The sequence below is a fragment of the Mixophyes fleayi genome, chromosome 6 (assembly GCF_038048845.1).
Source record: "Mixophyes fleayi isolate aMixFle1 chromosome 6, aMixFle1.hap1, whole genome shotgun sequence".
NCBI lineage: Eukaryota > Metazoa > Chordata > Amphibia > Anura > Limnodynastidae > Mixophyes > Mixophyes fleayi.
Window position 1 is genome coordinate 14,200,017 of NC_134407.1, and position 16,693 is coordinate 14,216,709.

General features: G+C 45.2%; 2 protein-coding genes across 4 annotated transcripts in view; both read right to left on the minus strand.

Moving 5' to 3' along the window:
• LOC142160849 (ovostatin-like) overlaps window positions 1-6,399 on the minus strand; it is a 62,627-nt gene extending 56,228 nt beyond the window's left edge. For all 3 annotated transcript variants that reach the window (XM_075215879.1, XM_075215880.1, XM_075215878.1), the window contains exon 1: window positions 6,289-6,399. In XM_075215879.1, coding sequence (XP_075071980.1) covers window positions 6,289-6,356 — 68 coding nt within the window. In that variant the 5' untranslated portion in view covers window positions 6,357-6,399. The remainder of the gene's footprint in view (window positions 1-6,288) is intronic.
• The window catches only part of LOC142160851 (ovostatin-like), a 203,251-nt gene that overhangs the window by 56,228 nt on the left and 130,330 nt on the right, over window positions 1-16,693 (minus strand). The window lies entirely within an intron of this gene.

Consider the following 16,693-nt stretch of genomic DNA (forward strand, 5'->3'; position numbering starts at 1 on the left):
GTAGGGTATAAAGGGATACTTGTGATTGGTCCCTCCAGTTGACAGTCATGTAGTCTTGTTTGACCCGTGCCATTTGCCCACATAACCATAGTTAAGTGAGCAGTTGGTACAATGGCATTTCCTGGGGACTGAATGCCACTTTTTTAAGTCTCCCAGTACAACTGAGGAATTGCTGTTCAGGAGGAGAAATGTAATAGAGATGGAGGTTCATTCCACCACATTTGGTGGTCATACCCAAAGATCGTTAGGTTCTGGCAAAGTTTTCACAATCTGATTTGTAACCTTACCTCACTGCAGCTCCCTCCTACAAAGACGTGTGGCTGACATTGTGAAGTACACAATGACGCTAGAAGGCCACATACTTAATGTTGTCAAGTGTGCAATAGCAGCTGCTTGGAAACAACCCCTGCTCTTCCTGAAGCAATGAACATATCACCATTTATTTATATAGCGCCATTAATTCCGCAGCACTGTACAGAGAACTCACATCAGTCCCTGCCCCATTGGGGCTTACAGTCTAAATTCCCTAACACACAGACTAGGGTCAATTTGTTAGCAGCCAATTAACCTACCAGTATGTTTTAGGAGTGTGGGAGTAAACAAGAGCACCCGGAGGAAAGCCACGCAAATACGGTGAAAACATACAAACGCCACACAGATAAGGCCAGGTCAGAAATTGAACTGATGACCAAAGTGCTGTAAGGCAGAAGTGCTAACCACTTACCCACCATGCTGCCCATATCAAGAGCATCAATAATGATTGCCCCAACAGATTCTGGGCCATTTGGAATAGAGATGGAATTAGTAGCAGACACATGACCTCAACAGTTAAAACCTGAAGCATATATGGTGGAAATTGTACATATACAATTTTAACATAATTCATGGCTTTAGTGTTCCGCTGTGCAAAAGGATGCTGACCATCATGCTTGGTTCCTCTTACAAACTATTGCTTCAGACAATTGTTGTTGAAACCTATGCTTATTGATCTTTCTCCCCTTCTATATAGATGTATCACCTCCAGAAACAGCTGTAGAACACAAAGTGTTTGATTGCATTAAGCAAGTCAGTCCAGCATCCAGGTTTTCAATTGCAACCATGTACTAATAGGTCTATAACATAAAATGTCCATTTGCAAACATTTGCGATACAAAATGGGTCATTCTGAAGAGCTCAGCAAGATTAAGCGGGGTACAGTGATAGGATGCCACCTTTGCTATAATACTGTTCGTGAAATTTTCATCCCTGTTGGATAGTCTACGGTCAACTGTAAGTGATTAAAAAGAGGAAGCATTTAGGAACAGCAACTGAACCACAAAGCGCAGACCACGTAAAATCAGAAGGGATTCAATGACTGCTAAGGCGCATGGTGCTTAAAAGTTGTCAAGGCTCTGACGATTCCATAGCTGAAGAGTTTCGAACTGCCACTGGCATTAACGCAAGCACAAAAACTGTGTGGCAGGAGCTTCATGGAAGGGGTTTCCATGGCCAAGCAGCTGCATGCAAGCCTCACATCTACAAGACTGATGCCAAGTGTCGGATGGAGTGGTGTAAAGCACACCGACACTGGACTGTGAAAAAGTTCTGTCGAGTGACGAATCACATTTTTCTGTTTGGCAGTCAGGTGGGAGAGTCTGGGTTTGGCGGATGCTGGGAGAATGTTGCCTGCCTGACTGCATTATATCAACTGTGAAGTTTGGTGGAGGAGGAACAATGGTATGGGGCTGTTATTCAGGATTTGGACTAGACCCCTTATCTCCAGTGAAGGGCAATCTTAATGGTTCAGCATAACATTTTGAACAATGCTATGCTTCCAATTTTGTGGCAACAGTTTGGAGAAGGCCCTTTTCTATTCCAACATGACTGTGCCCCGTTTCACAAAAAAGGACTACAAAGACATGGTTTGATGAGTTTGCTGTGGAAGAACTTGACTGGCCCCCACAGAGCCCTGACCTCAACCCCACAGGACACTTTTGGGATGAACTGGAATGGATTGCCAGCCAGGCCTTCTCATCCAACATCAGTGCCAGACCTCTAATGCTCTACAGAATGAATGGGTACAAAGTCCCACAGAAACACTCCAACATCTTGTTGAAAACCTTCCAAGAGTGGAAGCTGTTATCGCTGTAAAAGGAGGACCAACTCCATATTAATGTAAATGTATTTGAATACAATGTCATTACAGTCCCTATTGGTGTAATGGTCAAGCGTCCGAACACTTGTCCATATAGTGTATATATTACACACTTACAACAAGAACCAGCAACTACTGCTTGTCTACTCTTCCCTGACACCCAAGTGATCACACAATTCTAGCAGACTGAACTCTAAATAAAGTCACAGCTATAGGTATCTAAATTCCTTCCTATAATTACAGAGTCACTGAGTGATTTACACCTAAATTGACACCGATGTTTCCAACTCCTGTATCACCTCACTGACCATAAATTAATAGATTGCAATAACAATGGATACTTAAGGCAATGTAGTAACATCCAGGAGCATATGAAATGTGGAAGAGGAAGAACATGTCACACTGACATGGTCATATGCAATTTAACACAGAAGAATTGGACTGTGAAAAACAGTATTGTTTAGTGTCTTCGTATTGTTAGGTTTTAAACTGAATGGATTTTATTGCTTAAACAAAGATCAGTGGGGAGACGGGGCATGCAGTTCTGTTAACAGAGGAATTCAGATAAAGGAACCGTTATATGAAAGGTTTGAGACTTCTGGCTAGAAGACATACTAAATTGCCCATGCACATTGTTCTGCAGTGCTCCTCAGTGACTGTAGGAAGAAAAAGGGATGCATTTAGATTCTGATACTAGTCTAACTACCTTCTGGATTGTACAGTAAAACAGTGCAATTCTGAGTCAAGAGCAGTTTTATTGCTATCTGGGACATTGTTCACAGTAAGGATGTGCAAACTGAGAACCTCATACAGGAACAGCGAACACAAGCAGTGACCATCAACCGCCTCTTCAGATGCAGTCAACTCAATATACATGTTGGGCCGCAATATTGCAGTACTTTTACATGTACATTCAGATATTTAAAACAATACATTTGTACTCTTATGGTTAGTACCTCTAAAGCATCTACTTTCACTTGTGGTCAACAGGGTACCAAGCTGACCCAAGGAACTGAACAATGTCCAAAGAGCTGGGGGTGTTACCACCATAATGACCTGGTGTCAACTTCAGTGGCCAGTTCTGAGCCCATTCTGCTCAAGTGGACATTATACAGTACAGAGCCTGATCTGCAATTGCTCATTTATCCATAAAGAAGCCATTCTCTGTTAGCTCTTGCCTAATGAGTACTAGACAAAAGTAGGTGCCTCACTGTTTCTGCTTAACCTTACCAATAGAGTCAGAAAATCTATGGCCCAAAAAATAATTTAAAAAAATTGGACGACAATGAAGAGGACACATACCACTTCCCAGCTGGTCAATGGCCCCACACACTCAAGTGTTGAGGGTAATTGACCGACCCAAGTTTCCATTTCAAAATAGAAGATACAGGGGCGGGCTGGCAAATTTCAGCCCGTGGGCACACAGATGGCCGCATCAGATGACAATGACGTGGCCGCATTGAGTGTCATCTGATGCGACCACGGGAGGGGGGGGGGGCTGCCGGGCCAAACAGCGTTTAGACTGAGCAGCCCGGGGGGCAGATGCCCCCCTGCCGCCTAGCCCCTGACAAGATACAATCTTGCTTGGAACCATCCGTTGGGGTGGACCACCAACAAACTAGCCAAATTGACTAAGAAGTTCTAGACAAGCAAGACTACAGCAACTTTGGGAAATGGTCTGAATAGCTTCCAACTTAAAGTTAAAACCTTATATCATTGAACACTACAGAAAATTACACAGCATTAATCACAAATACTGGATTGATCATTACGGCTGTGTTTTATTTTCACACAGTTTTGGACCGCAGTGAAGAACACATGTAATTATTGACATGAAGCTGCATATATGGTGCATTCAACATATGGCCAAACACAGTTTTCTGGCTCAATGCACCATGGGCACAGCCTAGATCAATTCAAGATGGTCTCCTATGCATGTCTTGTATCCAAGGACTATCCATGGGGACAACATGGTGGCTCAGTGGTTAATATAGAACAGCACTGAGGTCATGAGATCACCTCTTGACTGGACTCCACACAAATATGGGGAGAACATACAGAAAATTTGCCTCCGACAAATAAATAAAATAGGCACCATAGTGTATGTATGTGTTAGGAAATTTAAACAGTTACCTTTACCGGGGTAGGTACTGATGTGAACAACAAGTTCTCTGTACAGCGCTGTGTAGTATTGTGGCACTATCTAAACATACAGTATTACCATTGGATATCTGATCCCATTTATAGTCTAATTACAATAGATTTGGCAATAATAAACCAACATTAAATGCATTTTTAACTCATTAAATTAAGAAAAATAAATAGGAATTTAGAAGAAAATGAGGCCCTGTGAGAAGATAAAAAAAGAGAAATATATATTCAATACAACTGCAGGATGACAATATTCTACACACAAGTTGGTCTATTTAGTAGCCCCCCTTCATTTAGTAAATGATTATTGAATCCACAAGATGGGACCATGTGAAAGACAAGTAGACTTACATACAGGTCATTAAACAATTACACCTAAATTTTGAATTTTAAAGAAATACAGTAAAGTCGCTTTGATTCCAAGGGCCTCAGCTGTGTACAAAACATTTCCTATATTTTGGATATTTGCAGAATTTAAAAATATGCATAATGTCCTTCCTACTCCGAGGGCACATGAGGCTGATTGGGAAAAGGATCTAGGCCCCCCTCCAGACAATGAAGCATGGGATGACATGAGACTGGGGATAGCTAAAAGCTCCATATCCACCAAACTTAAAGAAACCTCTTACAAAATCTATTACCGTTGGTATTATACTCCTACTCGACTCCACAGCATGTTTCCCTCTTCTTCACCTTATTGTTGGAGGGGTTGTGGCCACAGGGGAACTATGCTCCATATATGGTGGACCTGCCCAATTATCTCCTCCTTCTGGGATGTGGTTTGTGGCATTCTAAACTCTCTATTTGAGGCTCCCGTTGCAAAGGACCCCTGGGTGTTTCTACTATGCTATCCTCCTCCAGAGCTCGACAAATTTTCCAAAAAACTAGCTTTACACATACTGACAGCGGCTAAATCCCTTATCGCGCTAAACTGGAAAAAAACGTCCCCTCCCTCTCTAACAGCCCTTAAAAAACAAATCTGGCATGTCGCAGCCATGGAACAGATTACCTATTACCTCCATGATAGAGGCCATGTTTTTAACCAGGTTTGGGCTCCTTGGCAGTTTGTGGAAAGCTTGCGTCCCCCTAACAATTAGCCCCGTGATAAGGACCCATGTGGGGTAAGTCCGGCTCCCTTATACGCTTTGCCCCCTTATCTTCTTGAGTCATCTACACACTCTCCACCCCCTGAGCTCTTTCATATACCTGCTTTGTGGTCCCCCCCCCTCCTCTCTGACTCCCTTCCCCCCACTCCCACATTTCACACTTTCACTACAGTTATATACAATTTGATACCGCATATAAAATTGTAAAAATGGTTGTCTCATTATAAGCTTCTATGTACATGTTGATTCAATTGTTCTGACTGTTTTTATACGTCTGTTCAATAATAACAGTCTTATTCCCTGTATTTGCTTATATGACCAACCAAAATAAAGAATTTAAAAAAAAAAAAAAATATGCATAATATTTAAGATAATTGCTGTGATACAAGAGAAATCAATTCTGTGTCACATATGAAAAAAAACCCAAAGAACATCTGTTATGAATCACAAAATGTACCAATAGAGGTGTTGCAAAATAAGTATTCTAATTTTTCTACTTACATTTTGGGGGCAGGGGAAATTCTCCTTTACACAAATTGCTTTTTGTAACATTATAAACATTTGCAGGTATCATCCTAACTAGCAGCTACAGGTATTTAATGGAGTCTTAGAACTTTTTAAATATCCACAACAGGGCAAGTTCTCAAGAGTTCTGCAGTTATATACAGTCAAATTAATCAACCACTGAATTAATAACTATTTAACATCTTTAAAATAGTGAGTACTTCTATGAGGCGTAGTATATATTTTGAACTCCCCTGGATGTGATATTAAATAACTAGACTGGTTAATGTGCAGCTGGTCATTGAATACAGCAGAGTGTGTACAGTAAACATAGCAGATATGGCAGCATGTACAACTCTGATGTTGCACTAGGACATAACATCTATGACTTACAGCTCTGAATACCCCGCAGTGATGAGACACAGAATGGAGACACTCAGGAGCAGATTCCTCAGCCCCATGGTTGCTGAATCCTGGCAGTCTCTACAGTTACTGATCTCTGCTTTTATACAGCTGACACACTGGGCAGGAGTTACCTCCTAACTGCATTGTTTCTTCATTTCAGTAACAATGAGTGCACAGGAGAGGGAGTGATGCACACGTGAAAATTTCTGCTGGATCTTGTAGCGTAAGACATTATATTTATTAACCGTCTGGTATTAGTTAACTATACAGGTATCACTTTAATTCATGGGTCTGCAGTGGGGGGATTCTCCCGTGCCTTTACCTGAACATAATTTATATGGTCTATATGCTTTGTTCACATATATTTATTAACTTGAAGTGCTTTCAAAGCAGGTAATAACAATACGGAGGTCACAGGTCATAAGCAGCCCAACCTGGATGCATATAATCATACTTTTCTTAAACCTTAAATTACTGCACATAACTTAACAACTAAAATAAAGACACAGAGACTTGAGTAAGTTGGCAAAATTTAGGTCAGTTTATTAATCCTCTTTAAATTGGTGGCGGAGAAAGAACACTGCGGGACAGCAAACGACTGATACTAAGAACCAAGTGTGGTACTGGCCAACTGGGCCTTAACATCCACTTAACAAACCGAGTCTAAACCCTAACTGTTTGGCCGGCGCTAAATCTGACGGCAGGTGACCACCCCCATTCTTGCTTATAAGCCGTCAAGGATCCCTCCCACAAAAAGGATCCAGAGTCACTTTACATAGAAAGGGGCAGTGCCCGAGGCCAATCAGCGATAGCGCTGTATTCATCAGCCGCTGTCCGCAGTGCCCTTCCTCCCAACTGTACCTGCTCTAAGACTCAGAAAAAATAGCATGGTTAAAACACCTATACAACCTACCAATCCTTACTTTTAGGGCGGGTGGGTGGGATCTCGTGTCGATGACTGTACCCTCCCCACTTTCCTGGTGATATATATAAGGTGCCCCAGCCCTCCCACAACCCTTCCTATTGGTCGGTCTGGCCCGGAGGTATATTAACCCATTCAGGTACGTGTACAGTTAATGATAAGCACACAGGCCTGCTGCTTAAGTGCTTTCGTCTTCAGGGACTCTCCTGTTATTGTGACAACAATCACAGTCAATAATGGGCAATTGCTGTCATTATAAAAATGTAACTTTATATATTTTAATGATATGTGTTTAGTGCCTCTCCCTCCAACTTGCTCACCCTGACGCATTGGAATCAGGAATTTCTTCTAGTCAGATGCTATAGGAATCATAAGAAAGCATTGCCATAGTCGCCAACAAGGTAAAATAATCTGATCCATGGTACTGACGCGGCGGCCCCCCCTACACTGCCATCTCCATTGGGTTTTGTTGGGCTATAATGTAATTTTTTCAACATTATGTTATAAAACCTAGAAAAAAAAGGACTGGATTATCCATTAGGTATCCCATGCTCCTGCCTGTGGCTCAGTGGGCATTGTGGGGTCCAGGTTAACTCATTTTTTATCTGTGTGGCTTTTTTTCACAAATAGGGGGAGGGGGGAGGATGCCCAAAGCAAAGTCTTGCCTATGGCCTCATGGGGTCTTTATCAGGCTCTGACAGTGATAATTAATTAAATACACAGAATACAAAGTTGTACTTGGGAATTGGTCATAAAATAAAAATATTGACGTTTCCAGGGACAAAATCTTCCAAGGATCAGCCTTTAAACCAGGGACTGTGACGTTATAGTCAGTGGTCTATGCGTTAGCATGGATTGTTATTACACAGCACCTATAAACACAAGGTGAAAGTTCCCATAGCACTGGAAAGTCTTCATGCTGTTTGCACATCACAGCAATGATTTCTTACATCTCTTCCACTGCCAGAGATGTTTTCTGTTGCCACTTCCTACAGGTCAAGGACTGGCGGATTGCCAGTAGAGCACCATGCTCTTGTACAGTTAAACAGAAGTAAAATATAATTGCACATATTATAAATATAATCAAACACACATACAGAACAGCAATTGCTTATCTACCAACATTTGGGCAGGCAGCAGTGGGGCAGGGGGTGTGGCCGTGACATGGTAGAGGTGTGACCATGGCATGATGGACATGGTCACACCATGGGAGCATATCTGATCCATTTTATCACCCCCTCCAAACTTTTTCATTGGCGTGTGCAACGGCACCCGTTCACCACTGCTCTTCTGCTGTTCTCACCTGTTTCCCTCTTCCTGCATTCACTTGCTGGCCTGAACTAAGCATGCAGCCACCTGGTTTGCTCAATACTTCCTGCATCCTCTTGCTTGGCTAATTGCCTATCAGCTCTGTCTATTTGAAGCACCTGCTTCTCTACCAAGTTGCCAGATCTTCAGGTCTACTCTCCTGTTCCTTGGCTCCTTTTTGCTACCTGTTCTCTGAAGTCTCCAGCACATCTATCCGCAGATCATTACAGCCTGTGTGTCTACTCCACTAACCTGTGGTAACACTCTGCAGATTATTGCACATCTATCCACAGATCATCCCTACCAGTCTCCAATATAACCTGCATACTCGCCTGCTGTTCCTTACTCTCAGTACCTTGGCTCTACCGTTGCTCTGGGATACTGCCTCTTAGTCTCTCAGTTATTGAGCTACTTCTCATCCATGGCATCTTCAGTTATTATCTTGGTTCTCAAAACAGCCTCGCTCATCACCCCCTAAGAGGGCTGCAACTTGCGGTCTGCGAGAAGCTAACTCCAAACTCCCTTGCGGGAGTCCCTGGGGAACACCTCCCTCACTGTTAGACTCCGCGCCTCTTGGGCTGTACCGGCAGTCCTCTGACCCTAACTCAGTGACATCTACACTATCATGTGGTAGTTTACACACACCTAACATATGCTTGGTGCAAATAATACTATTTTTTAACCTGGATTTATTTGGAAATGGGTATGATGGAACATATGCATGTAAGCACGCCCTTTATTTACAGGCATATTATCCTACTTACTTTCAGAACACTAATGCATCCATTACTAAATGAGCCCCAGACTGTGCACAACAATCTGTACTTACTGAGTGGTATAATATAAGTAGGTATGTGTAAACAGCTTAATTTACAGTTTGAAGCATATTCTTCTAAAGGTTTAAAATGCATAGTGTTGATTCCCCCCCCATATGTAAAACCACCTTTGTGTTAACCTTACACCATACTTAGAAACCATAAAATAAAGACACGGACACCGACTTAAGTTTGGAAATAAAAAGGTCCTTTTATTTTTGCTATTATTTTTATTTTTATTTTATTTTCTATAAACTATTTTATTTATTTTTATTTTATTTTATTTTATTTCTATCAAAATCTATCAAAAATTTCTATCAACAATTTGGACCTTTTTTATATAGGTGGCGAAGAGCAGGGCAGCCAGCTAAACCAACATAAACCAATATTGTGGAAGATCGTCTCTTTTCCACCAACCCGGTTTAACACCTTATCTATTGGCCGGTACTATCGACTATAAATTAACTCAATACCCTCTGGACTCAAACTGGTCAAGCCCTTTCAAGGCAAAACCTGATACTCCTTACTAGAGCATCAACGAGTCTGATAACGACGAGGGAATCAAGGCTACATCGCCCACACTTACGTACCGTATGTTTAACAACCATCTGACTGCCATGCTCTCCCACCACAGCCGTGTGTTCTATGGACCACGCGGCCCGCCACCTAAAGAAAAAACTAAACCCCTCAACTCCGAAAAAATACTTTCTATAAATAAAACCATTCCTTCTGCCGACAAATGCACCCCATCCGCTCTGAAAAGATGTCTCCTGTCCACCGTTAACCCGGGATGACTTATCACTACCCCTTGCATGCTTTTCACGTTCTGCCTTGCGTACCCGTTTATCTTTTTAACCACCCTTATCAATGTGGCCGGGGGAATAGATGACCTCCAAGACAACCGAGGAATTATATTAGACCAACAAACCTTCATTGAAGGCCATCGGGTGTGTATCTGCGCAAGACCCTCACGAATGTTTATGATTAAATCTAGGGATTTTCCTCTACCCACGTCATTACCTCCCAGATGAATCACAACTATATACCGTGCTCCTCCATTTCCTTACACAACGTGGGAATCAACTCCGCCCATAACATGCCCCTCTTGCCCAACCACCTGATGTCAACTGGGTGTTTGAAACCGAACCGCCTATCCGCTAATCTGTGCTTCGCTGCCCAAAAAATAAACGAATGCCCCACGACCCATACTCGTGTCGTCATCACCGTGGAACCTAGGACAAAATAAATAGTCTCAACAGATCATACCCATATCTAAGAAACCATAACGACTACCAACAAAACGTGTTCTAATTCTGCTGCCTTCTTGCTGGAAATAGCCCCTCCTTACCAGAGGGGCCACCCCCGTTTAATTGAAGTATTTGTCACGGAAGAAAACTTTTTCATTAGCTACACATTTATACCCCATATGAGGGACACCTGTTCAAACTTTTTAATATTTATTTATTTTTATTTATTTTTATTTATTTCTCAAAACTAATTTATTCTAACTCTTAAACAAATGAAAAGGAAAGTTGGTAACCCACATGAAGGTAAAAAACCCCTTATAACCCTGGGAGGCACACACACTAATCAGGCCTTGCCAAGGAAACAAGGGGAGAAAAATCCCTTCACGCCCCCGTTCAAAACAGCGAGCAGCACAGCCCTGAGTCACCAAGTGATAGAGGAGAAAAGGATAAGATGAAAGCGATAGAGAATACTGAAAGACTTGAGGAGATGCAAGACCGCGCAGTGAGAGCCCTTTCAAGGCTCCTTATAAGGCCGGATGTATTTCTTATATGCCTGTGACCTCCATCTCCCTAGTGCTTGAATCTCGGGGACAGATGCACCCCCAACTGCAGCGGCAGTGGCAGCCCCTATCCTGAAAGAATGAGTACCATAGTCTGCAGGATTCAGACCATTTCCCCTAGCGCCCGTTTCAACAAGGCGTTAAACTGAAATTTAGTTAAAGGGGTCTTGTCCATATGAGTTAACCACACACCCTCCCCCGTGGGCCGGAGACTAGCAAATTTATTGGCCATCATGACTGGGCATATAACTGCTCCCTGCTGCTCTGTAATTGTCAACCAATGACCTCGGCCTAACTGGTCTGTTTTTAACTTAACTATCTTACAGCGCATAACGCTAGGTTGTAAAATCACATTTCTAGACAGTAAAGCCCCCCCTACGTCATTCTTGGATCTGGCTACTAGCTCGCTAATTCTGAAAGCACCGTGATACGCTACTGAGAAAGCTAACCCGAACAGCAAAGCCTCATAATCATCCATAGCTAGCTTCTGCAAAACCTCGACCAGCCTAGCTAAAATTTGGCCGTCAATAGGCCGGCGAGTGTCACTCTTCATCGGCTGCATTCTAGACCAACCTTTCAAAGCCTTTGATATAATAAATGACTTCGTGGGATCTTGTGTACCATTAAGCCTAGCCATGAATGAAATACCGGCTAAGAGAGACCCCATTCTCGCTTTAGACACCCCTTTCTTTATACTGGTTCCACATAAAGCCCGTAATAGAGGGAATCTGACCTGAAATGCTGCTGTTGAAAGACGCCTGGTAACCCAACCAACGTTCCCATGCCCCTTGATAACACCTTCTAGTCGCAGGAGCCAAGGACGCCTCCGCTAGCCACTTTATACCTATCGTATCATCTGCCAAACAGAAGGGGGACACTGTAAGCCCGTTACACGGGTATGCGGGGCCAGAGACCTAAAACGTTGCCAGTCAAAACGAGAAAGAGAGTCTGCTATCTGGTTATCTACGCCAGGAACGTGCCGTGCACGAAAACTAATATCACACTCTAGGTATCTCAATACCAAGACTCGTAACAAGTTGATCGCCGGGCGTGATGAGGCGCTCTGCTTGTTAATAGCCTGGACCACACCCAGGTTGTCACACCAAAATACCACACTCCTACTGCGCAACCGATCAGACCACAACTCCAAAGCCACGATTATGGGAAACAACTCCAAAGCTAACAAGTTCCGGACCAACCCCTCATCCTCCCATGACTGCGGCCAAGGCGCCGCGCACCACTCTCCCTGGAAAAAAGCACCAAAACCTTTCGAGCCAAATGCGTCTGTATGTAAGTCCAAGGATGTACTGGATACTGAGGGTGCTGGCCATACTCGTATACCGTTGAAAACCGCCAGAAACCGTTTCCATACAACCAAATCCTCCCTAATTTCCTCTGACAGCCGTACTTGGGAATGGGGACTACGGCAACCCGACATTGCTAGTTGCAATTTTCTACAAAACACTCGGCCCATAGGTATCACCCGACAAGCAAAATTGAAGGAGCCTAACAGAGATTAAACCTTCCGTAAGGAGCAGGACGAGGACGACATAACTTCTTCAATCAGTGACTGTAATTTAACAATTTTATCAGGGGGTAAACGACAACAACCTTCTATTGTGTCAATTTCTATGCCTAAAAAGGCCAAGCATGTGGCTGGGCCCTCTGTTTTGTCTGCAGCTACTGGTACGCCCATCACCCGGAATAGCGCTTGTGCCGAATACAAAATGTCCTTACAACAAGGAGAATTGGCTGGGCCTATAAACAGGAAGTCATCCAGATAATGCGCTATGCCGCGGTGTCCAGTTCCCGCCCCGACACACCAGTGGAGGAAGGAACTAAAAGCCTCAAAATATGCGCATGAAACCGAGCAGCCCATTGGCAGGCATAGATCCACATAGTACTCGTTCCGAATTTTAAAACCCATAAATTTAAAGGACTCGGGATGCAAAGGGAGGAGGCGAAAAGCGGATTCTATGTCCAATTTAGCCATCATCGCTCCCTTGCCAAACTCCCTAACTAAGGTTAAAGCATCATCGAAGGACTGGTACACCACTGAGCTAATTGTAGGGTCAATCGCATCATTAACCGAGTTGCCCGCTGGGTGAGACAAATGCTGAATTAATCTAAATTTTCCCAGGGCCTTTTTTGGTACTATCCCGACCGGGGAAATGACTAGATCCTGAATGGGGGGGGATGAAAAGGGGCCCACCATACGTCCCAGGCCTATCTCCTTACCAACCTTCTCTGCCAGAATGTCAGGATGTAAATACGCGGAACGAAGGTTCCTGGCGGCGGTCCCCGTCACCCCACTGTCAATGGGGAGGCGGAAACCGAGGCGAAAACCCTCTCTAAGGAAAGAGGCCTGGGCCGCATCCGGATAAAGAGCCAGCCACCTACAAAGGATTGGGAATATGATGGGAGAAACCGCCTTAGATAGCACCCCCTGCCCCTCCCCGTCCCCTACCGACGCCAACGGTGCCCCTAGGGCAGTCTTTGAGGGGATGACTTCCTCTACAATTGGAGCAGGCGTGTCTGTAACGGCATGCCTCCCCCCTCCCGCATGAGGAGTTGTTAAAAGCAAAGCACCGATTCCTTGAGGACAGGGGAGCACCACGTCTCCCCCCGTACTGAAACCTAGCTAACTGCGGGGGGCCGTACCCCATGTGCACCCCTCCCATCTGGGCTCTATTCAATCTCATCCAGATTTCTACATCCTTATATGCCAGGGGCATATAATGTTGGCCGTGCACTTTCTCCCGGAAAAGCTTATCATACAACCTCCAGGTCCCGGGGCGTTCACAACTATGCATTTCGTTAATCAAATGGAGATATTTCCAAACGTCTATAATTGCATCTGGTCTCGTTTCCAAATAGCAAGCCGAAAAAACACAGTACCCTGTTAGCCAGTTAGAAAAATTTCTATACGCATCCTCACCAACTCCACCTCTCGCGCACGCGGCCGCCAACTCTTTCTGTGTGTCCACTGTCAGCTCAAATATGTCAACATAATACCCTCTCTTAATCTTATATCTCATGCTGCGTCTAATTCCTATCGACAATGCTGTGTTCTCACACTTCACTAGCGGGCCTCCTGTCGGTGTGGAAGAGGTGGTATCTAACCTGTCTCTGCTCTTCCTCTTAGCTCCCCCAAAATGAGTGTTCAGTATTTTAATCAGCTTGCGCTGACCCTGCCTAGGGGAAGATGAAGCTGACTCTGCACTGGTAGTTGAAATGCTAGAATCAGACATGTATTGTGTATTACATATAGTAGAGCCCTCATACTCACCGGATGTTCCCAGTGCCTCCTGCCAAACAGCCCCCGTTACGTCCTCATCTTCCGATCCACTCTGCCGAGCCCCTTGCTGCGTTGTTGCCTGCACCGACTCTTCTCCCCGCAGCTGAAGACTCGTTGCCCCGCCCTCGTCCATCTGTGTCCCTGCGGGAGGACAGCTGCACCTGTGTCACTGGATGAGAAGACACGTTAGCACGCGGGGGAGACAAACTGTGTGAAATGTGAGGCGGGACCCCTGCCGGGGTGACTAAGGGCGGAGCATTCGTGAGATGACCATAGAAACCAGCGGGAGGAGGGACCCTTTGACTACGATCCCGTAGCTGCTCTGGTGGGGGGAGCTGAGGATCCCTACTAGAACACACAGCGGAATTATAAAAGGAGGGTCTAGGATACACGTGAAGGTACTGACCAGACAAGGAAGGATAGGGGGCCGACCACTCACTTCCACCATCTAGAACGGGCCTAAAATCTTTGGGGGGGTATGGCAGAAACCCCTGGGTGCTTGTACTGGCAGACCCGGGCTGGTTACATGGTGCCGGTGTAAAAGGCCAGCTGCCTGCTGGAACTGAAGGGCCGCAAGACCGAATTACAGAAGGGACTACGGAGGGGACCTGATGTGAAACTGCTCCCCAGTTATTAGAAAAACTGACCGGGGCTGGCCCCAACAGCCCAGGAGCCTGGTTAGATGATATACCGGCCCTCCCAGAGGATTCCAAGGAAAATAGTAGAGGGGATGAGGTAGGGGGTGGGCTGTCTCTGGCCCGAGGAAAAGGGAGGGGAGGGGGGGTACTGCCCGTTAATGCCCCGTGGAAGGCTGGCAAAAGGGGAAAATCTCCTGTTGCATATTGGTGTGGGGCTAAGCCCCGTGAAGCCCAGAAACCTGGATGCTGGTGATGGAGGGGGAAACAGAAGGGGGGTCAAATATAATGGGGCCCAGACCCCTATAGGGAGAAGGGAGCCCCTGGGGACAGGCAGAGGGAGCTGGAACCCCCACCCCCACTGCTTTACCGACTGGGGACCCCCCATCCCTGAGCCCAGAAGCGGGTGCTGACTGAGGGAACCAGGGACGGAAGTGACCTGGCGCCGCGGGCGCCGGGGAAGGAGATCCCCTGCCCCTAGCGCCAACTGCCCCTTTTTTTCTGGAGCCTGCGCCGGTAACAAGCGGCCTAGCCGCCCGCTCCGGCGCCTTGGATGTCCTGGCACGCCTAATGCCAGCCCCGCGAGGACCCCTTGCGGCAGCAGCGCCACTTAAACTATGCCCCGCCCCCCGCCCAGACCCGCCGGACGGACCCGGCACTACACGCTGGGTTGAAGGGGGGGGGGAGCGGCAGCCTGGGAAGCGGAGGAAGGAACCTCCGTAGAAGCCACGGAACGAGGAGGGGGGGGAAGGGGGGGGGGAAACCTGGAGGGGACAGACCTGGAACGACGGGGACGGGTGGATGCCATGGCACGGAGGAGGGGGGAGGCTATAGGCACAACGAAAAAGGGGGAAGAAGAAGGAAGTAAAGCGAAAAAAGGGGAGAGAAGAGAGAAAAAGGGGGATAGAGGAAGCGAGGGAAAAGATAAGAGCAGACAAAGACAGCAAAATGCAATATAAAAAAGAACTACTTAGCCTGATGCTGCCAGTTATCCGGATCCAGGAAACAGGAAGCTCTCCCTCCTCTACTGCTGGATATATTCTTTCAACAACCACTCCCACCTCGTTCCAATTGGCTGATTCCGTCCCAGGCTTAACCCCTTATTGGTAAGTAACATATTCAGCTCACAACACATGCTTTTAAACTCCTTCGGCTTAATGGCCTCTCTCATACTAAAATTTGTACCACAAACCATGTTGCAATGCAAGGGGTGTAAATGGAATTTTTTTTGCATGCCGGAAAAACACTGGCTGCTTTTGCATGTAGCTCACAATTACTGGGCTGTTTTACACTGCAAGTAAGAGCTGAGCTAGGACGCGCATCCACCCATCTCTAAATTTGTCTGCACATTTTAAATTTGCCCCCTTATGCAGCATAACATATTTTCTTTTTCTAGGTGCAAAACATCACCAAGTTTAAATGAGGCCATGTGTGCTAAAGATATGTAACTTCTTCATTTGCCAAGTATTTGTGTGAAGGTTCCATAATCTCCAAAAACAAACAGGACATGCAATTAATTCAGTTTCCTTATATTCAAAACAAAGTTTATTTTCATTGGAACCAGACTATGAAAATACCGTACAGTAGGAAGCAAAGTTTGGCAATTGT